The sequence below is a fragment of the Budorcas taxicolor genome, chromosome 12 (assembly GCF_023091745.1).
Source record: "Budorcas taxicolor isolate Tak-1 chromosome 12, Takin1.1, whole genome shotgun sequence".
NCBI classification, from domain to species: domain Eukaryota; kingdom Metazoa; phylum Chordata; class Mammalia; order Artiodactyla; family Bovidae; genus Budorcas; species Budorcas taxicolor.
This window is the reverse complement of record NC_068921.1, coordinates 15340741-15363298: the sequence shown is the minus strand read 5'-3', so window position 1 is coordinate 15363298 and position 22558 is coordinate 15340741. Positions and strand designations below refer to the sequence as shown.

Genomic DNA, 22558 nt, shown 5'->3' with positions numbered 1-22558 from the left:
AAGAAAAAGCGAGCTGTTTTTAAAAGACTTCCACCAAAGGAGTTTCCACAGCATTCTTGATGTCTCATTTACAGGGATCTTTCTTGTATCTCACCTGGAACCCACTTGCTGTAACAAATTCTGCATATTCCTTATCATTGAGAAGCGCTTCCACACCACCTGCTTATTCACGTAGCACTGTAGGGCCAAGTTCTTGGTTTAGCTATAGCCCAGCATGTTAAGTCAGGGCCGCTTTGCGATACTTGGAAGAGAAATGTTAAAGAGATATACGCAGTGAGAATAAGTGAATTTCAGAGATGTGAGAAAGTGCTGAGTAGCTGTGTGTTACATGTCTAGACACCGTGGGGCCTGTGAAAGTCATCACCTTTTCCCTCAGCATCTCTGCTTGTGGGAGTTTGTCTTCAGATGGCGAACAGCTGTCGGCCATCTTCTCTGTAAGATTGTGGTGTTTTTGTCGCTTCTCTTCCCTTTAAAGGCTGCAAGTTGTTCCAGTTCCTTTCATCTTTCTTCGGAGGTTTTATTTTTCATCCTGTTAATCATCTGTGAGTCCCTTCTGAATCCCTCCCAAGTTTGAGTTTTCCTCAACATTCCTTTTCAGTTCAGCGGTACAAAGCTGGCTGTATCACCCTGAGAGTTTCTGATCCCTTCTGAGTGTCGTGAGGGGAGGACTTCACACTCGTACCTGTGCTGGAGTCCTTGTATTTGCTTTCTGGAAGTGTAGTCATGCGGTGCTGACTGGCTGTCAGATTTTTATCTCCTGTGACCTTGGTCTTTTCCTCTTATGTTTATTTATAGCTTGTACATTAATCATGTTTTATTTATGAAGTTTATTTTTCTTGGCTGGGTAGATTGCTTTGTTCTGTCCTTGCTGAAATCCATTGCTTTTTTTTTCCTAATTACTTCACCACTTACTCAATGTCATTTCCATTCTTATCTTCCAATGTGCCCAGCCCATGAGCTTCATATTGTCTGAGCTGTGCACGTCAGTGATGCAGATGTTGTAAAAAGAAGGGTGGAAACAGTGTCCTCGAGATAATGGCCGAACACGGTGTGTTGATGTTTCTCAGAATTCATTCTGGTGAGCAGCCAGGCTGAGTGGTAGGAGAGCTGTCCGTGTTCGCCCGCCTGGGATCTGCTCCTCTCACCACCAACGTTTGGTGCCTCCGTTTCCACACAGCTGTGCCAAGGAACAAAGAAAGCTTTGTCGGAGCAATTCATCTTGCACGCTGCTGTCAGATTTAATCTCACCCACTGCCTTGTTCATCTCTCTCCCTGTTCAGAACTTTCAGTGGCTCCCCATCACCCCTGAATCAAAAATAGGCTTTCTAGTCTGGCATTCAAGGCACATTTGGGCCCCAGCCTCCCTTTCTGGTCTGATTGCCTGTAACTGTTTCATCCGAAACGAACCCCTTGCCACTCCCTGGATATCTCTCGCACTTTTAGACCTTGGTTTGTCTGGGTGGTCGTCTCTGCTTAGAACACTGCCCCTCTCCCATTGGATTGTGTCTGTTAACACCATTTAAGGCCAGTGTCTTTCGTGTTCCTTTCTCTGTGGGTTTCTTCATCTAGATAACGATCTTTCCTCCCCACCCTCCAATCTTTGTGCTCCCAAGGGGGTGCTTATTTTATTTTGTACCTTGTTATAGTTGTTCTTTAGAAATAACCATGCTTTTCTTGTCCTTCCTGGTAGACTGTTTATTTTTTGAGAAATGTCTCTTCCTTATCTTGGTAACTTCGGATATACCTACTAGTATGTGTTTGCGTAAGTACATGCCTAAGAAAATACATTTTTTTCTCACAGTACTTATGGATATGTGCCAAATATGTGAATTATATCCATTTCAGCACATTATGTATTTGACTTGCATTCTATTGTAAGTTCCTTACCTGGTAGCAGACTGGTAGTAGAGTTTGTGGACTGGCCACTGGTCAACATCATTGTAGACCTACTTTTTTTACCCTTAAAAAAATCTAGAAGGAATTAAAAGTTTACGTTAATTTACTGTATTAGTCATTTTTAGTTAAACCTAAACTGTTAAATGCAGCAATTGCTTGACTGCATAATTAAAACTGTACTCTAAAAGCCCTTTTATAATGGATTCTTATTGTTTTCTAGAAACTACCCAACTCTAGCTAATATTGAAAGGAAGAAGAAGTTAAAACTTGAAAAGGAAAAGAGAGGAGCGGTGTTGACGACGACACAGTATGGGTAAGTTCCTGAAAATCGCTTGCACTCTCAATGCTCGTTTTAAATGAATGTACATTCTTACAAATAATAAAAAGAGAACACACCCGAATCCTAAAACCTCTGTATTTTCAATTCTGAAATTTTTGCTTTTGTAACTTTTTTGCTGAATTTTAAAAATTATATTTTAAAATAATATATCTATACTCATAGGTATATTATGAGTATAATAATACGCTATACTCATGTGGTTTTCAAAATGATATATATTAACAGGCCTTTTCTGTCTTTGTCCCCTGGCTGAGCGGTCCTCCTTCCCAGAGGCAACCCGTTTCGCCTCTCTAGAGATGTCCCATTTGTATACAGCACAGAGATAGTAGTCTCTTCTGTTCTTTTCCTTTTCGATATGATCCTCCGTCTTGCTTTTTTTAGCCAAATAATGAATAGTCCTGTATTAATATATAAGCAAGACTCCTCATTCTCTGGGTGTGTAGGAAGGGTAGGAATATCCCCACAAGGTCGTCTTTTTTTTTTTTCCTTAAACCAATTCTCTGTTGACAGACATTCATTTTCAGTCTTTTCCTAATAAAAAGTTGCCCTTATTCCCCTGTACATACGTTTTACACATGCAGATGTTTCTGAGGGTAGGTTCCTAGAGGTGGATTTGCTGAGTCAAAGACATGTATTCATAATATTGATAGCTAAGTGCCAAACATCTGTCGCAGAAGCTATCCCAGTTTACTCTCCAAGCAGCAGTGTATGAGACGTCCCATTTTCCCAGTATCTCACCTTCACAGAACTTTCCCATTTTATTTTGTATCGTGTACAACTCAATGAATTCGTCCATGCACACATACCTACATACCTGTGTAACTTCCACATGGATTAATGATATATAGGATGTATTTACCTCACAGAGCTTCTCTCTTAGGCCTTCCTATGTAGTTTCACGCCTCCCTACAAAGGTAACCTCTTTTGAGTAATATCATCATAGATTTATTTTACCTGTTCTTGGAACCTTGTATGAAAGTGAAATTGGCTCATTTGTGTCCAACTCTTTGCAACCCCAAGGAATGGAATTCTCCAGGCCAGAATACTGGAGTAGCTTATTCCTTCTCCTGGAGTGGGTAGCCTATTCCTTCTCCAGGGGATATTCCCAACCCAGAGATCGAACCCAGGCCTCCCGCGTCGCAGGCAGATTCTTTAGCAGTTGAGCCACAGGGAAGCGGAACCTTGTATAAGTGGAATCACATAGTATATCTTCTTTGGTGTAGTTTCTATGGCTCAAAATTATTTTGTGCTGTTCGTCCGCATTGTTGCATGTAGCTGTAAATCCATTCTTAATCCATTCTGCTGTATAGAACTCAGCTATGAGAATGTATCTGGGTTGGCCAAAAAGTTCACTCTGGTTTTCCTGTAAGATGGTACGGAAAAAGTGGAACAAACTTTTGGCTGTGCCTGTATATTCATTCTGCTGTTGGACGCTTGGGTTGTTTCCACTTTGGGCTATTATGAGTAAAGCTGCTATGAACATTCTTTTACGTGTCGTTTGTGGACGTAAGTACTTGCTTACTGTGTGTTTAGTTATGATAGACGCAGGCAGTTTTCTGAAATGGTTGTACTGATTTATATGCCTACTGCTGCTGCTGCTGTGACTCTGCATCTAATTTCTCTGTGTCCTGTTCAGTATGCAGTATTGTTATATGTTACACCTTTTCCTCATGTCATGCCATTTCCTTCATGACTAATGATGTTGGACATCTTTTCATATGCTTATTGGTCATTTTGATAATTCTCTTGTGAAGTGCCAGTTCAAATCTTTGACTGTTTTTTAACAGAGTTGCTTTTCTTGATTTGTAGGAGTTAGATGCAAGTCACTTTTTGTATAGAGTATAGGTGGTGCAGATACAGTCTTGCAACTTGTGGCTTGCCTTTTTACTCTTAGTAGGTGTCTTTTTTTTTTCCCCCTCTCATCACACGTATCTGGGGTCAGTTGGGGGATATCTGCTGATCTTGACAGTCACAGCCAGGGGTTGGCTAGCTGATGGGCAGGGTGCCTGTGTAGTTAACCATTTCTCGTAGCCTTCATTCTTGAGTGTAGATCATCTTTTTATCTGATACTATTTTTCTTTTGCCTAAAAGACTTCCTTTAACATTTCTTATAGTGAGGGCGTGCTGAAGACTTCTTTCAGCTTTATGTGTCTGAAGAGATTTTATTTTGCCTTCTTATTTGAAAGATAATTTTGCTAGATATGCAGTTCTAGGTTAATGGTGTTTTTGATATTTACAGTACTTTAAAGATGTTGCCCCACTGTTTTCTCAGTTGCATGGTTTCCAAGAGAAATCTGCTGTTACCATTACCTTGTTCCTTTTATCTCTGGTTGCTTTTAAGATTTTCTTTTCATCACTACCTTTAAGTTTATTATTATATGCCTTAGTGTTATTTTCTTACCTTGTATTATTGTCCATGAGAGTATATGTAATGAACCTTTTTTCAAAAGGTCTTTTTTTTTTCCTGCGCATAGTTTACATAAGCATGTGCTCACATAAGTATTTGTTTTCCTCTTAAGTGTAGTAATTAAGGTGGTTTGAGAGGGCACTTGATTTGAGCTAGCTGTGAAATTGTGCTTGGTCTATGATCTTTAAGTTTATCCCCCTGTAACGTGAAGAGAATAATTGAGTTGGCCAAAATGTTTTTCCGTAAGATGTTACGGAAAAACCGGAACCTTTTTGCCACCCCAATACCTGTCTAATCTATTTCAAGGAGTTATCATGAGGCTCAAACAAGAAACAAGGTAGTATGTTGGTAAAATCATCAGAAACCTTAAGGCTCCTTAAAATTAGGTAGTTAACACACTTCATAAAGTCTAAGGAATATCTTGTGTGCGAAGTTGCTTCAGTCTTGTCCAGCTCTTTGCAACCCTGTGGACTGTAGCCTGCCAGGCTCCTCTGTCCATGGGATTCTCCAGACAAGAATACTGCAGTGGGTTGCTGTGCCCTGCTCCAGGGGATCTTTCAGATCCACGGCTGGAACCCACACCCGCACTGGCAGGCGGGTTCTTTACCACTAGGGCCACCTGGGAAGCCCCGAGGAACATTTTACTTTATGTATAATAGGAATGAAAAAATGCTGCCAATTAAACTCACTTGCTGTTGATTGTACAACAGAGCCCAATTTAGAGGAATTGAATTATGGGAAGGAAATGTGCAATTTGGAATTGATAAAGTATGATATATTTGTGTTTTCATTTAATGTTCTGTCTTTGGAAGCCATTGAGTTTATTTTTTTCTGATCTCTTCAGTGTAGTAGGTGACAAGTAATTGATTTGACAGTTAAGTTTCTTTTGCATTCAGTAATCTTTTTCAAATTTTTCTTGAAAGGTCAGTGCCTTTTATATTAAGAATTGCATTTTTCTTATTGCAGCAAGATGAAGGGGATGACCAGACATTCGCAGATGGCAAAAATCCAAAGTCCTGGCAGACATCACAAGTGGAAAAATGGCCATGCTGAACAGGGAACAGCTGCTGGGTCAGGCAGCCGCTTGGGTGATGTGAAGCCTGAAAGTCCACGTGAGGCAAATTCAGACCCCCTGGGTGTTTTGGTAAACACTGACTCTGGTAAGCTAAATAGGAAAACACCGTGTTTTTAAGAGTATAGACAATGATGCAGAAGTTGCTTCTTCACATCCTTGTATGTAAAAAAGTAGAATGATGCTTTTGTTCCTAAAAGGAGTGTCTTATTTAAAACCTCACTTTAAGAAATTTTTTATGAATCTTGGGAATGAATACATGAAGCAGGCAGAATGTGGGAGAAAGATTGTATTTATTGGGTAATTTGCATAGTATCATAAAATCTTGGAAATATCTTAAGACTGTTTCGAATGGGTTGATGCTGTGAATTCAGATTTACACCATTAGATGAATTTTCCCACCTAGAAAGCAGTAATTCCAAGGGAAGCCAGTATTTTTGCTGCTCAGCATGAACCTGGTCTCTTTGGGTAAATAACATTAATTCAGTATATTAAATAATACTGTTCTTCCTCACAGCATAGAATATATTTATATGTCTTGAGTTCCCTCTAGAATTTAGGAGATAAGTTTACTCTTGCTTACAAGTGGAAAAATTACAGGACAGAAATGTTGCTGTCATAGAAAGATATCATTCAGCCTCTAAGACTTCGTTTCTTTTCTGAAAAAACATCGATGTAAATATTTTACCATCTTTCTTTCCAGTAACAAGGTGTGAGGCTTTATCTAGTTGCTAGCGCTTCTTCTTCTGCAAAGGCGTGTTACCAGTGAGTGGACTGATGAGTGATTGCTGTAGGTTTGCCAGCAGGCCCTGCTCAGCCTGGGGGAGGGTGGCTTCTACGATAATCACACAGCAGATTATTGAACTTAAAGGATGGGAAGAAATGGGCGGGGACGTGGCAACTGCTTCACTGACTAAATCAGGATGGAGAAAGATCTTGGCATGAGGAGATGTTGGGCTAAGAATGACAAGATAAAATTCAGTAGGAATAGTAATAATAAATATTCTAACAGCAACTAACACTTATTAAGTAAGGTACTTAACTGTACTCTAAGTGCTTTGTGTATAGTAGCTCTTTGCTTCATAACGACCTTTCACATGCATGCAGTTGCTGCTTCCGTTTTTGAACCGAGGAACTTAGAGTCATTTACCTTCGTCATGCTGCTAGTTAGTGACAGAGTCAGAGTTGGGAGTCTTACTGCTAGTACACGGCACTACCTCCAAAGTCTGAATCTGGCCCCAAAAAGCGAATCTGTGTTGTATGGGTCTAGGAGAGTTGAGATGTGAAAGAGAGTTTTAGAAAAGCATCTTCTTATCCTTGCTGATAGCGAGGGAAAGGCAGAAGACATTTGGGGCCAGGGCTCAGTTACTCTTGGGTACTGATTTTTTTTTTCCTTCAAAAAGTGTTGGAGAGTGCCCACATACTTATTCAAGCTTACAGCTTGTGACCTTGATGATGAAATACAGTCTGTGCCTAAATAGAAACTTCCACGTCATTAAAATACTTGAAACACAAATATGAAGATTACTGTTATAAACATTAACTAACTTGAAAATTACATAGTTCTTTGTTTTATGCAACTTTCTAAATGAACATTTGAAGGGTTCTGTAATGTTGAATCAGTTCAGTTCAGTCGCTCAGTTGTGTCTGACTCTTTGCAACCCTATGAATCGCAGCACACCAGGCCTCCCTGTCCATCACCAACTCCTGGAGTTCAGTCAGACTCACATCCATCGAGTCCGTGATGCCATCCAGCCATCTCATCCTCTGTCGTCCCCTTCTCCTCCTGCCCCCAATCCCTCCCAGCATCAGAGTCTTTTCCAGTGAGTCAACTCTTTGCATGAGGTGGCCAAAGTACTGGAGCTTCAGTTTTAGCATCATTCCTTCCAAAGAAATCCCAGGGCTGATCTCCTTCAGAATGGACTGGTTGGGTCTCCTTGCAGTCCAAGGGACTCTCAAGAATCTTGTCTAACACCACAGTTCAAAAGCATCAATTCTTCAGCACTCAGCCTTCTTCACAGTCCAACTCTCACATCCATACATGACCACAGGAAAAACCATAGCCTTGACTAGACGGACCTTAGTCGGCAAAGAAATGTCTCTGCTTTTCAATATGCTATCTAGGTTGGTCATAACTTTTCTTCCAAGGAGTAAGCGTCTTTTAATTTCATGGCTGCAATCACCATCTGCAGTGATTCTGGAGCCCCCAAAAATAAAGTCTGACGCTGTTTCCACTGTTTCCCCTTCTATTTCCCATGAAGTGATGGGACCAGATGCCGTGATCTTCGTTTTCTGAATGTTGAGCTTTAAGCCAGCTTTGTCACTCTCCACTTTCACTTTCATCAAGAGGCTTTTTAGTTCCTCTTCACTTTCTGCCATAAGGGTGCTGTCATCTTCATATCTGAGGTTATTGATGTTTCTCCCAGCAGTCTTGATTCCAGCTTGTGTTTCTTCCAGTCCAGCGTTTCTCATGATGTACTCTGCATAGAAGTTAAATAAGTCTTTGCCTTCATATTGTTGGCTCTGGTTGGGCAATTCTGTTTTTCCATTTTTTAAAGAAGTGTTTCAGTGTGTGCTCGTCTGGTGAAGCACTAACGGAAAGATGACTGTATTACACTTGCCTGTATTTAAGCCTGTATCTAGATCTTTGAGAGACACTTTAGACCCGAGAAACAGTAGTTAAATGCCTTTCATCCTAATAATAGAAAGCATTCAGTCAGGTTCCTAGGAGCAGTTGAGTGAGAGCTATCAAGTCATTTTGTTGTGGCTTAATGTTGAAATCCTTACTTTTGTGAAGGTAAGAGATGAACATGTAAGGCATGAATACAAAAGTCCTAAAAGTAAGCTATAAACTTGTGATGTTGTTCTTTGAGGAAATCAGAATACCAACAATCAAATTATGGTTGCTGGATTTTGTAGGAAAGGTTCCATTTAAATTCCTGTTATCCTTTACTTGGGATTTCTTCTGGACTTTTACGCTTTACAAATCTAAGTTTTCGAGCACTGGTTTTTCAACTTTCCACTCCCAAGTATAGCTCCAGGAAACAACATGTACCCTTTTTTTCACATACCCTAAATATCCTCAGTGTCTCAACTCTCCAGTTATCAGTTTTACCTTGTTTAGAGAAGCTTCCTTCACATGAGCCAGAGTCACATGTGGTGTGTCCCCAGAACATAACTGAAGGTAATGAAATAGGGAAGAGCTGTTCATTTGTGTGAACTTCTAGCTCTTGCCCTTAGGAAGGCAGTCAGGAGTAGTGAGCTGTAGGGCACTCCTAGTAATGAGTACACCAGCCACCAGGTTTTGGTTTTAACATCTGTCCAAAATTCTTTGCTCTTCCTTATTCCAAGGGATAGAGCTTAATTTCCTTCCCCTTGAATGTGGGCTGGACATAGTGACTTGTTTCTAGAAATCAAATAAGGAAAGAGAAGAATAGTAACTTTATGGTGGGGACCACCAAGTGGTCACGGCTGACGTCACCAGTAATAAGTCGGGTTGGTGTGTACCCCCTGATACATGACGAGAAGGACACTACCTAAAATCCATAAGCTCGGTCTCATCATCAGAAAACATCAGACCCAGCTAAGGGATATTCTGCAGTAATTGACCAGTAGTCTTTAAAACAGTCAAGTTTGTGAAAGGCAAGGAAATACTGAAGAATTGTCACAGATTGAAAGAAGACACAGATCAAGGAGTCCGGAGACTGAATGTGATGTGCTCTGGTGGATTGACTCCTAGAACAGAAAAAGGACATTAATGGAAAAACCGGTGAAATTACAACACAGTCTGTAGTTCAGGTGGTAGTATTATCCCAGTGTTCATTTGTTAGCTGTGGTTAATGCACCGTGGTTATGTAAGATGTTAATATTAGGGGAAGCCAAGTGAAGGGTTTATGGAAAATCTTGGCACTAGCTTTGCAACGCTTGTGTAAATCTAAAGTGGATTCAAAATATAAAGTCTAGAGAAAAAGGAAGGCAGGAAGAAGGGTTGATATGTAGGCCAATTAAAGCTGTGCAGTCCCTTCCTGAATTGTGAGGAAATACTTGCCTCCACGTTTCATTTTCCTGTGTTTTCTTTATAATTCATTTTCTGATTGTAAAAGTGATGCAAAAAATAGAAGGAAAAAAATAGGGAAAACATAAAATAAAAAGCAGTATACTTCCTTAACTTATGGAGACAGCCACTGCTCACATTTTATATCCCTCAGTATTTTTCTTAGATATATATATGTGATTTTTTAAGAAAAAAAGAATCATTTTATTGAAAAAAAGAAATAGTCTCTGAATCCAGATGAAGCCAGGTTTCTGTTATGGCCCCACCTTGGCATAGTTCTGTCATCTGTTCTAGCTACCCGTTTTGAACTTGTCCTTATTTAACTCATTCATGAAACAGTTTGTTCTTCAAATATTTGTTGAGCATTTATGTACTGTTCTAGGCTCAGAGGATACAGTATACTGAACACAGCCAAACCCGTTCTCTCCTGTACCTTATGTTCTGCTTGGGGAAGCTACAGTAAATAAATATGGGTTGATACCCTCCATGAGGACGAGTAACGCCAAGGAAAAGGACTGAGAATGGCAGCTGGAGAAAGGAGTGTGCTATTTAGTATAATTAGCGAAGGCATCTCTGATAAGGGGATACTAAGAGATCTGAGTGAAATTAGGAGCTGAGACCTGAGAGTTTTCCAAGCAGAGAAAGCAACAAGTGCAAGCACCCCATGGGGAGAGCATGCTTTGTGTACTTGGGGAACAGCAGGGTTGGAGCGGAGTAAGGCAGGAAGAAAGTGGTGAAGGATCAGCTCGAATAGGGTCTTGTCTAAGGCAGGAAAGGACTTGGGACTTGACTCTGAGGTTGAGCAGAGAGGTGATGTGATGTGTTACAGTGGCGAATGGACTGCAGAGGTGGGCAGATGATGTCAGGCTGTTCTTCTAGGAGGGTGCTAGAGCTGTCTGGGTAAGAAATGTTGACTTGGATTGCCATTGTAGGAGTGAAGTGATCAGTGTGATTCTGGATATATGTTCAAAACAGGTTTTGCTGTAACCATTGAAAAGAGCTGGCATTTACTGAGATGGAGGCCAACTGGCAGGCATGTTTGGAGGAGAAATCAAGTGTTTTTTGTTTTTGGGCATGCTAACCTTTGAGATGCCTGTTTGATATCTAAGTAGAGATGTTGAACAATTAGTTAGTTCTGGGCTTTAGGGGAGAACTGAAGATATACAGTTGTGATTTATTGGCCTCTACATAGTACTTTAAGATTTGAGATACAGTGAAATCATAAGAGGAGAAAGAGGCACAGAGGGAAAGGTTGCTGAGGATTGGACCCAGGGACAACTCAAGAAATTTGAAGTTGGTCAATGAAGAGAATTTAGTAGGGAGACTTAAATTCTGGGAAAGGAGAGCCAAGTGAAAGGGTTCTGGAAGTCACATGAAGGCCTCCCGTTGGCCTTGAACAATTGCAGGGGTTAGGAGCGCCAGCCCTCCATGTGCTTGAAAACTCGAGTCCGCCCTGTAGTTTGCCTTTCGTGTGATGTGGTTCTTCTGCGTCCACAGCCCTGAATCCATGGATTCAGCTAATTGCAGGTTGGTTTCAGTAGCATTTCGCATTGAAAAACAGCTGTGTGTAAGTGGACCTGTGAGCTCCAAGCCTGTGCTAGTCAAGGGTCAGTCGTGCTGTCGGATGTTGTCACTAAGTTAAATAAGATGAACACCAACAGGTGACCTCTAGACTTGGCAACACAGAAGAATCCGGTGAACTTGGAAGAAAAAGTTCACTGGTGTGGTGGGCCTGAAAGACAGATTGAAGTAGATTCTAGAGGGTCAGATAGTTGTAGGAAATTTCAGGCCCAAGCGATTTCCCTGTGAGTTATGTAAATAGTTGGGGTTTTGCTCTGAAAGGGAACAGAGAAATGGGCTGTAGCTGAAAGACATTTCTTGGCATTATTCTTGACCGTAGAGAGAGTTTGGTAGGACGACTTAATTTTCAGAAGACTTTATATATCTGTAGGAGATATTCTACCCCACTAGTTAATACTTGGGATTTAGAGTCAGGTAGCCAGGATTCGGACACGACTGAGTGACTTCACTTTCACTTTTCACTTTCATGCATTGGAGAAGGAAATGGCAACCCACTCCAGTGTTCTTGCCTGGAGAATCCCAGGGACAGGGGAGCCTGGTGGGCTGCCATCTATGGGGTCTCACAGAGTCAGACATGACTGACGTGACGCAGCAGCAGCAGCAGCAGCAGCCAGGATTTAAATTTGACCCAGCTGTTGTATTGTTCTGTTACCTGAGGGATCATCCAGTTCAGATTCTCTTGAATTTTCGTTTTATCCCCTGTAATTAATAGTGAAGGTGATACTTCAAAAGGGTTAAATGAGCTCTTGCTTTTAAAGAGCATTATTTAGTCATCTGTATTGTACTTTTTGGTGCTTCTACATTTTGGCATATCATCACTGAAGCAATGAGATGAACAGTCTCCACACTAATATTGTTGCAGATTCTGTTTTATCCACTAGTCATTTATAAATAAAACTGCATATTTTCAATTCCCCTTTATTAATTCCGGAGAAAGGATAAGAAGTTAGCTCCGAATTGACAAGGAGCAGTTTCTGGAGTGGGTGTTGGGCAGTGTGGATTGGTGGAGAGAGGCTCTCACTTCATGTACCGGAAGGTGGTAGTTCCATACTCACTTCCTTTTTCCTGCGGGCGTGCTTCAGTTTCCCTTAGACTGACTTGGTGAATGTTCAGTACTGTCTTGAAACATTTTCTATTGGTTGTGGTTGAGCTGGTTCATTACACAAGCAAGTTATTGTCTTCATTCTTCCGTCAGGCACTACTGACTTGTCCAGAATAAATGTAATACACTTTCAGAGGTGCCAAAAATAAACGGAATAGGTTGTGTCCTGGGGCTACAACTAAACTTTCTGGGCTCTGATCAAACACTTTACCTTTGGCAGGCTCTTAGTACTCGCTGAATTCTCGTACTTGGCTTGTTTACTTAAGTTCTTAGAAGTTCTAAATAATAAAAATTTAGGGCAGATTCAGTGAAGCGTTATGTTTATGCCTTTAACGGTAGAAAGGCTGAAATACTACTTGTACCCTCTAAACCAGTCTTAAAAAGAGTGGCCATTTATATGTTATTTACTCCAAATCTAATTTTCAGAGTCCATGATCCTAGTCCAGTGATGTTAAATACATTTATGGTCTTCCTGGTATTGTAATAAAATTAATTAATAGCACAAAGTAAAATAATTAATAACAAAGACTGTATAATTCATTTAGAGAAGACTCAAGTTCCATAACCAGTGAAACATGCTAAGAAACTTCAGTTGCATATAGCTTCCATTTGCCCCTCTCTCTGTTTTCTCTTTGGGCAGATAGCTTCTCTGACTGTAAAGATTTAAACCAAGGGGAAAATTTTCAAGTCTCCTGGGTTTCTTTTTCAGGAAGATTGAGGAAATGATCAGAAAGTACTTTCTTTTCACTAACACATGAGGGAGTGGGGGGCTGTCAGCTTTCTTTATTATGCTGGTAGATATTTTTGATGTACAGTTTCATTCTCAGTGCTTCCTGTTTCAGAGTCTGACAAAGAGGAAAAACCGCAGAGTGCTGTCATACCCAAGGAAGTGACCCCAGCGCTGTGCTCCCTGATGAGCAGCTATGGCAGCCTCTCGGGGTCAGAGAGTGAGCCGGAAGGTGAGCCTGGTTCCAGGCGGTAACAGTGGGTGCGGATCGTTCCGTTGTTGGCTTTGATGTACACTATGCATCAGTAGCATCCTTTCACGTGTATGTGTCTGAGGACGAGATGTGTCATGCACATTCTTCAGTTGAGCCTCAAATTCCTTTCTCATTTGATTCAGAAGTTAACATGGGATGAAGGGAAGTGGTAGAGATGGAGAGCTGTGTTGCTTCTCTAGGAGAAAGGGGCAAAATAACATAATGAAGGAAGAGGAAGGGGAAGAGATAATATCCACTAGTGAAATCAGAGAAGATTCTAAAAGATAAAGCAAAGGAAGTTAATTACTTCTTCCCACTCTCAAGAACCCTTGTCTTAACATGTTTCTCACCTTTTGAAGCTGGAGAGAGGTCCTTTATGACAAAGAGGATGGTAAAGTACCTGTATATGGGGCATTGCTCCTTATAGAGCACATTTACCTAAACTGTCTCATTTGGAGAACACAGGAATCGTATATGCTTGTGTTGCATTAGGTGGTGTATTTTAAAGATTGGGAGACATGGAATCCTTTTGAGAGTGTTTCTGAGAAGTTAACGTTATTCAGGATACATGTTTTAACCTTAAAAGATGATGACAAACTTCCCTTCCCCCCCAAAAAAGCAATGGTGATAAACCAACTCAGTATCTAGCGTCTCTTTTAGGGCCTCCTAGAGGTTAAAGCGTCTGCCTCCAATGTGGGAGACCCGGGTTCGATCCTTGGGTCGGGAAGATTCCCTGGAGAAGGAAATGGCAACCCACTCCAGTATTCTTGCTTTGATAATCCCATGGCCTGAGGAGCCTGGTGGGCTGCAGTCCACGGGGTCACAAAGAGTCAGACACAACTGAGTGACTTTACTTACTTACTTACTTAAAAGGGCTACGAGTAGGCTTGGCAGTATGGGCAACTCAAGCCAAGGTTCACGTCAGTAACCCAGCATTTGTTTAGTGAATAACCGTGTGTCCTGTTGCACCTCTGAACCTGGCTGTGCATGGTCGTTATACCTGGGCTTCACCAGCCGCGAGAGAATTCTGAGTGTGTGTCTCAGATGTGTCATCACAGTAGGGGCTCTACTGAAGACAGGAATAGAGGGTCTTCAAAGTGAAAATGTAGGATGAAAGGGAGATTTAAATGTAATTGGATGAAGATGGCAGGACTTTTAATGTTGACTAAGCTAGAGAAAATCAATGTTTATGTAGTTGGAAGATGCTGAAGAAGGAAGAGTTGGGCTTTAATATGAAAGTTAAGGTTTAGATCTGGGTCTCTCTAACACAAGTTGTTTTTTTTTTTTTTTTCTCTTTTTGAAACGTAAGCTTTACTGTGGTAACTGGTTAAAGGCTACTTGAATTTTGAAATATAATCTACTTTGGCTTTATCAGAGGAGTCCTTTACAGATGGTTGCCTCTTCTTCTTTTTTATTTTTTTGAATTTTAAGAAAAACAGTATTTAGTTCCTTACTCTTGTTCCCAGTTCACTGATATGAAGATGAAGTTATTCTTTAAACACATATTATGTTTCCTGCTTATCTTGTGTATTTATGACAGGTGATAGCAAAGAAAGCTATTACCAGATTACTGAATCCCATAAAAACAAGCCATACAAATGCTTTCCTCTCTCATTCCCAAGATAAGATATTTAATAGTTTTATACTCATGTCTTCATTTTGAGACTGCCACTTTGAGAAGGCAGAGAGGAAACTGGAAGGGATCAAGGTTTCAGCCCTTAATTTTATAGACGCAGAAGCTTCAAGAGGATACACTGGCAAAACTAGTATGTGGCAAAGCTGATGTAAAGCTTAGGTCTAAAGAAGCCAACTATATTGCCTTCCATTGCATCTTTCTTTGTGTGGCAATAGGTGGTGCATAGCTGTTCTTTTGACTTTGTATGTCCTGCCTTCAGGAAAAAGTCCTTGCTTCACATTCCTAAGCCTTAAGAATTATTTTATGTAATTTGAATTTATTAAGCCATCCAGGTCACTAGCAGATTTCTAGCTTGCAGTGTTACTGGGCTATATAGGTTGGGATAGGATATTGACACAGTAGGACTTTGCAATAAGTAAAACAAGGAAATAAAGAGAGCCTTCTCTGAACCAGTAGCATCTCTGTTGTTTTTGTTTTAGTCGCTAAGTCATGTCCTACTTTTGCGACCCCATGGACTATAGCCCGCTAGGCTTCTCTCTCCATAGGATTTCACAGGCAAGAAAATTGGAGTGGGTTGCCATTTGCTACTCAAGGGGATCTTCCCAACCCAGGGATCGAACCCGCATCTCCTGGAGCTCCTGCATTTTAGGCGGATTCTTTACAGCTGACCCACTGAGGAAGCCTGTGGTTATTAACCATTAGTATGGTTATTCACTGTATACTAATTTCAGTATGATGTCTCAGGGAATAGGGAGGCCTGAGGAGGAGGAGGAGAGAGAGAGGAGAATGGCAAGTAGGTGGAGCAGTGAGAACATAACATTGTTAAATTGATTGTCTTACATGGACATGGTTCATGGTGACCCAAAACAGTTACAGTAGTAGTTCCAAAGATCAGTGATTACACATGCCCATAACATAGAATGGCAGCGAAAGTTGGAGACATTGAGAAAAAATCATCGGAATATGGTGCAGAGACGCGAACAGACAGTGTTGGAAAAATGGTGCTAACAGACTTGGTCAGTGTGGCCACAAACCTTCAACTTGTACAAAATGCGGCGTCTGAAGACCATTAAATCAAAGCACAGTAAAGCAAGGTGTTCCTGCAATTTAAGAATTTTACAGCAGTACGCTTAGATTTTCCTCTTCCCTTCCTTTGTGCTGTTCTCTCAGGTTTTAGTTCTGTGGATGCTAATAAACCCCACATACATTGTTGTTACGCATTTTTGCTTCCAGTTGTCAATTGTCTTTACAGAATTTTTTCAAATGGAAAAGGTCGTTTGTATTTATCCACATATTGACTTGTCGCTGGCCGTCTTCATTCCTTTGTGTAGATCCAAGTTTCCGTCTGGTGTTACTTCTTTCATAGGGATCATTTTCCATAGCCCTTTGCAGTTAATCTCCTCAGTTATTGGCAGTCATAGTTCCCAATTTGAAAAATTTTGTAATACACTGTACATGCTCAGTTTCAAGTAAGTAACTGTTACGGCTGGGGAAGGAGATTATTATGGGGGGTGTTTTTTATTGGATATTTTTGGAAGTTTTACCTGTTTTTTAATTTGTTATTTTTGTGTTTGTTTTTCATCACATGTAGAAGCTCCCATCAAGACTGAAGCAGACATTCTGGCAGAAGACCAGGTTCTTCATAGCAATACTCCTAAGAAACCAAGTCAAGATGTTAGAGTAACTGTTAGAAACTCCTCAGAAGCCAAGTGTGAGAGCCAAAAGAGAAGTTTTAAAAACACAAATCCTAAGAGGAGAAAAAATAACCTCAACTATCGAACATTATTTGAACCAAGAACACACCATCCATATCTCCTGGAAATGGTAAGTGGTCATTGTGTTCTCTTGTCCTGAGAATAGAGCTACTGGGCTTGTGTGTGTGTGTGTGTGTGTGTGTGTTTGTGTGTTTGTTTTAAGGTTACCAGAGACATATGCTCCTTGAAGAGTTACCTATGTATCTTAGTTCTGAAACTGCCTTTGGAATATAGCTGATACTCAGTAAGTGTGGGATAATTACAATTTTCAGAACTGCTTAAGATAAAAGAACCTAGGCTTAGGTAGTTGATAAAGCATATCGAAGTGTACTGACCTTTTTAAAATTTTCATTGAAAGCACGACGAAATACAGTGCAGGCTAAAGGGAGAAAAAGGGTTTTGTGTGTTTATTTTGTGCGTTGTTGACTTTATTCTCAGTGTGATGTGCTCAAAGCTTACGATTTTCTTTAAATTATAAAGAAACAGTGCCTCTTTTGATTCTGGGTAATGGACATGAAGCTGTTCAAAGATCTAAGACTTTCATATCTAAGAGTGATGGAAATACCCTGAAATTTCTAGTGGAATCGTAAACCTGCCTGGTGATGTTCTGTGCAAAGTCAGGTTTTTGCCCGGTTAGGGAGGTGCCTGTGCTGCAGCTCAGGTGTTCTGTGACTGCAGACCATGGCATGTTACATGCAGACACAGTTGCTTCTTAATAAAATTGATCTGAAATGTACTCTCTATTTCCTAAATTTGGGTGCTATGTAAAGGAAACTGCATTTTTAAAATGTTTTCCTTGTAGGTGGTATATTAAATCATCTGTTTACTGAAAGTTCTTCTGTGGGTGTTTCTGAACTACATTGACATCAGAAATAAAATGAGTAGTTACATTATTATTTTTGGCGAATCACATGTGATTCCTTGGCTATGTATTCTAGATACCAGGGATTTTCAGCCTTCTTTCAATTACAGTAAGCACAAAAGTGGGAAGTCCTGAAAGACCGGGAATGTTGGGGATATTTACTGCTGGTTTCATTATTACAATATTTGCTATAGCTCCATACCAGTTTCTCTGCTGTTTATAGATTTGGGTTTGGGAGGATCCTGTTTAACATGGTTTTTAGATGTAAAGAATTGTAAGCTTCTAAACCTAATTTTCCCGTCCCTTCCTTGATACTTCTGAAGAAGACCTTGAATACTAGTGTTTAAATCTCAATAGTTTTCGTTAAAAGGAGATAGTCTTACATTGTTTTTTAGTGAAATAATTAGTAAATATAATACAAATCTTTATTATTCTGTGTTCTTCATATAGAGAAGGCACATAGAATATCTTAGATGGTGTTTCTTGGATGTATTTTATTTAAAAGCTAATCTTTTTATTTATTATTTTTTAGCTGTTAGCTCCGGACATTCGACATGAAAGAAATGTGATTTTGCAGTGTGTTCGGTACATCATCAAAAAAGACTTTTTTGGACTTAATACTACTACTGTGAACACTAAAGATGAATAGGTATCTGGTATTTAGCACACATGTCTGAAGCATGTAAGATGGTAACAACCTCAAGTTTGTGGGTGAAAATTCTTCTTTTTTCAACTGGATTAGTAATGAAATTGTAAGCCTCATGGGCTATCATGTAGGATTTTCAAGTCTTTGATGCTATATAAATAAATACCTTATTGATTTTTAAGACTGTCTGTATTGTTGGGATCATATGTAATATTTGCTGGCAGAATTCTACTTTGTATTTATTGCTGTTGTATAAGGAAGTCTACTCCTGGGCCAGATAAGAATTGAAGATGCTGGTTTAGTGGTAAGGAAAAAAACTTGAAAATTTTTTAAATTCAGCTGAGGAGTACTGTAGGTTGGGGAGAGAAATACAGTCATTTTGTTTTTAATAAATGAGAGGAAGAGTTGTTCTTTAACTCCTGCAAAAGGAGGGTATTTTAAAATAAACCAGAGCGAATTAATACGATGAGAACATCTTGAAATTTAAATTTCTGCTGTTTATTTCAAAGAACATGTTGACATTCACCTATTGGCAGCTCAGGTATTGATCCTTTGAAATATTACAGATGTGGCTTCTGTTTATGTTCCAGTTCAGTAGAAGTGCTTCTTTTTGGTATGGTTCAGAACTGGACGTTTTAAAATTTTTTTCCTGTGGAAAAGTATGTAAAGTATAGTACTTGATGAGGTTCAGTTAATTTTTTATGGCATAAACAGTAATTTGTGAAATATTACATGAGTTTTAAAGAATTAAAATTTGCTTATAAAGGCAATAATTGAAGCTTTAAAATATGTTTTAAATAAGTAACAGCTACTAAGGTCTTTTTATCTCCTGTAATGCTAGAGGCTCTGGTCTTTTATGTTCTAGTCATTTGTGCTAGCTAGTGCTAGAGCTCTACTCTTTTTTTTTTAATGTATTTATTTTTAATTGAAGAATAATTCCTTCACAATATTGTGTTGGTTTCTGCCCTGTTATCAACATGAATTAGTCACAGGTATACATAACGTCCCCTCTTTCCTGAGCCTCGCTCCCCCCTCCCACCCCATCACGCCCCTCTGAGTTGTTACAGAGCCCGGGTTTGAGTTCCCGAGTCATACAGCAAATCCCCACTGGCTGTCTGTTTCACAGTGGCCGCCTGTGTTCCCATGCTCCTCTCTCCGTCCGTCCCAGCCTCTCCTCCTCCTCTGCCACCCGGGTCCGTGTCTGTCCACTATGTCTGCGTCTCCACTGCTGCCCTGCAAGCAGGCCCATCAGTGCCACCTTTCTAGATTCACTACGTATGCGTTAATACATGATATTTGTTTTTCTCGTAATGACTTACTTCCCTCTGTATCATAAGCTCTAGGTTCATCCATCTCATCAGAACTGACTCACATGCATTCCTTAGAGCTCCTGTCTTGACATTCAGCCAAAGGAGCTAGATTTTTAGAATTTAGTCTCTTGTAGTTGGAAAATTAATTTTATTTGACATGGTGATATTTGAAATCCATGAATCTTGACTTTAAGAAGTAGGGCAAGAGAGCTGACAGCAGCCCTCTGCCCCTTTTGCTCCTTTACATCTCTAAGATCTCATCCCGAATCCTGGGACACCTGGTACATAACACTGCGACATCACAGACCTGAGATTAACAGTCATACTGAGGTCAGTGTTTCCCAACCTGGTAACAACTGTACAGACCTTTTTAATCTGTTTTACTCTCTTCCTCCAGAGAGCCCCGTATTTTGGAAAATCAGCAACCAGTTCACTCATTAATTCAGTTCATATAATACTTTAATGGAGTAAAAGAAAAATGAATAGAACCTTGCATTATTCAAAGATGTGACTCTTAACCCAGTTCATCTCAACAGGACAGAGAAGTAACCAATATTACAAACTGATTTGATATTCAAATTGTGACTAGTCTGCAGTTTTATCTCAGGTTAGTGTGCGATTTCCATAGGTTTCAAATATATAAATGAATTCACAGACTCCTAGTCTGTGTTCAAAGGACCATCATGTCTCCAGGGGCATTGATAATCACTGCTCTGAGGTATACTGTGCAAAGTTTTATTTTCAATCTTTCTTGTTTTCTAATAAATGTAGTAAAGACTGAAAATGCCCCACTGAGTACTGCCCTGGCTATGTCCAACAGTGTCAAGCTGTGGTGACTGTTGTTTATTTCTAGGAGGTAATTTCAGATTCTGTTCACTTTATATTTAACCCAGGAATTGCTTAAGTATGTTTACAATTCCCAAGCAGGTAGAGTGTAACCTGTATGGTTTCTGCTTTATGGAATGCATGGTCAATATTTGTAAATATTCTGAGTTTTGAGGGGAGAAGGGTGCCATGCTTGTTCTTTTTTGGATTTACCTTGTTAATTGTCAGACCTTCTACATTCTTGATGTCCATTTAATGGATTGATTTCAGAGATGTGAAAGTGTAATGTGACTCTTGGTGAGTTGTGCCTTTTACAACTATGAGATATTCTTTTTTGTCCTTAATACTTTCTGCATTGGCTTCTATTTTCAAAACAGGTTTAGGGGAGTTCAATCGAAGAGTCTTTGGGAAGTTTAATCTGTTCATATTAATTGAAACAGTTGAAATGTTTGGATTGTTCCTGCCATTGTATTTTGTATTTTCTGAAGATTGTGCTTGTTTTTATTTAAACGTTTTATTGGCTTGATTGATTGTAGTTTTTTCTCCTAGTGCTTTGAGATTAATTCAACATATTGCTGTTTCTTTAAGGGTTACCTTTTCTTTCTATACTTACTAATCAGTAGCCGTATTTTCCACTCACCTCCTAATCAAGTCAGTTACCTTAGCATTCTTTCACTTCCCCACCTGGGTCCTCTTCTCTGGGTGCAGTCATGTGAGTTTTTTAGATTCATCTTTATTATCTTTGTGTGTTTGTGTTTGTGTCTTGACATTATGTATCATTACTTAGAAAACTATTAGTTCACTGCTTTTCCCTTTATCCCAGGGTTAGTTGTTTTGATATATTGCAGCATATCATCAAGTAATTAAATGTTGAATCCTCATTTCAATTAAAAACAAAAACCTAGGGTATTAGGTTCAAAATTGAACACATGATCGCTAGTATCCAGTATTGCTTCTTAAAAGGCAGACAACAGTCGAATTCTATCTTTATTAGCAAAAACTTACTTTTCACCTTCATGAAAAACCTTGGGTTTTCTTTTTATGCTTACAGTCCTAAAATTTCACCAATAATGCCCAGGTATGTGGGATATAATATATGTCATTCATTCTGCTTACCTGATGGTCCTTTCACTCTGAAGAATTGTACCATTCTTGGACTAAGGACAATTTCTGAAATGATTTATTTTCTTTCCATTTTTTCTTTTGTTTTTCTGGACTTACCAAGTGAATATGGAACTTCGTGACCTGATCCTTTCACTGGACTTACATAATTTGTCTTGGTCTTTTTGCTCTATTCTGAAAGATTTCTCCAGATGTTATCTTCCAAGGACTTGCTCTGTAATCCAGTGGTTAAGACTCCGAGCTTCTACCGCAGCGGGGAGGGTTCATTCATTCCCTGGTCAGGAATCCTGCATGCTCTGCGTGGTGCAGCCCGCCCCCACCCCCAAAAATGTTATCTTCCAAATCCCTAATTCCCTTTTCAGGGAATTCCCAATTTGTTTTTTTTGAATTGAAATGAGGATCCAACGTTTAATTACTTGATGATATGCTGTGATATGCTACAATCATTCAGCTTTTCTATTTAGTTTTTAATATTTAGCAATTTGCTTTCAAATATTCAAGATTGCTTTCTTATTCTGATTGCTTTTTTCATAGGTGTAGTACCCTTATATTTCTAAGGATACCAGTGAGAGTTTTCACGTTATTTTCTATTCCTTGAATTAATTGCTTCCCCGTTGATTGTCAGTTGTTCTGTTTGTTCAGTTTACTGAACAATTATCTTACTGCTAATTGTTGAAAGAATCACTTTTACATATGAAAGAGATTTTCTTGATTAATGGGTTGGCATGGATTTTTCCCAGATTTGTATAAAGCATTCTTTGCTCCAAAAGATGTTTACCTTGACTGAGAAAAGGAAGCTTTTTGTTCACACAGAGTTTTTAGAATTGAGGGGGAGTGGGCAAAAAAGTCTAGGCTCTTGGCGTCACTCCCATCTCTTTGCCAAAATACCAAGAGTTTTAATCTGAGGATGGAGCTTTTCTCCGGGGCAGAACTCTTATCTGCCAACCGCTTGGTTTTGGAGCTGGGCAGGT

At 39.7% G+C, this 22558-nt stretch overlaps 1 protein-coding gene across 1 annotated transcript in view; it reads left to right on the top strand.

Annotated features, from left to right (window-relative positions):
- The window catches only part of NUFIP1 (nuclear FMR1 interacting protein 1), a 32602-nt gene extending 14097 nt beyond the window's left edge, over window positions 1–18505 (top strand). Inside the window, exons 6-10 of the mRNA XM_052650220.1 lie at window positions 2117–2209; window positions 5610–5803; window positions 13295–13411; window positions 16660–16892; window positions 18217–18505. Coding sequence (XP_052506180.1) covers window positions 2117–2209; window positions 5610–5803; window positions 13295–13411; window positions 16660–16892; window positions 18217–18333 — 754 coding nt within the window. The 3' untranslated portion in view covers window positions 18334–18505. The remainder of the gene's footprint in view (window positions 1–2116; window positions 2210–5609; window positions 5804–13294; window positions 13412–16659; window positions 16893–18216) is intronic.
- Window positions 18506–22558: the final 4053 nt, after the last annotated feature.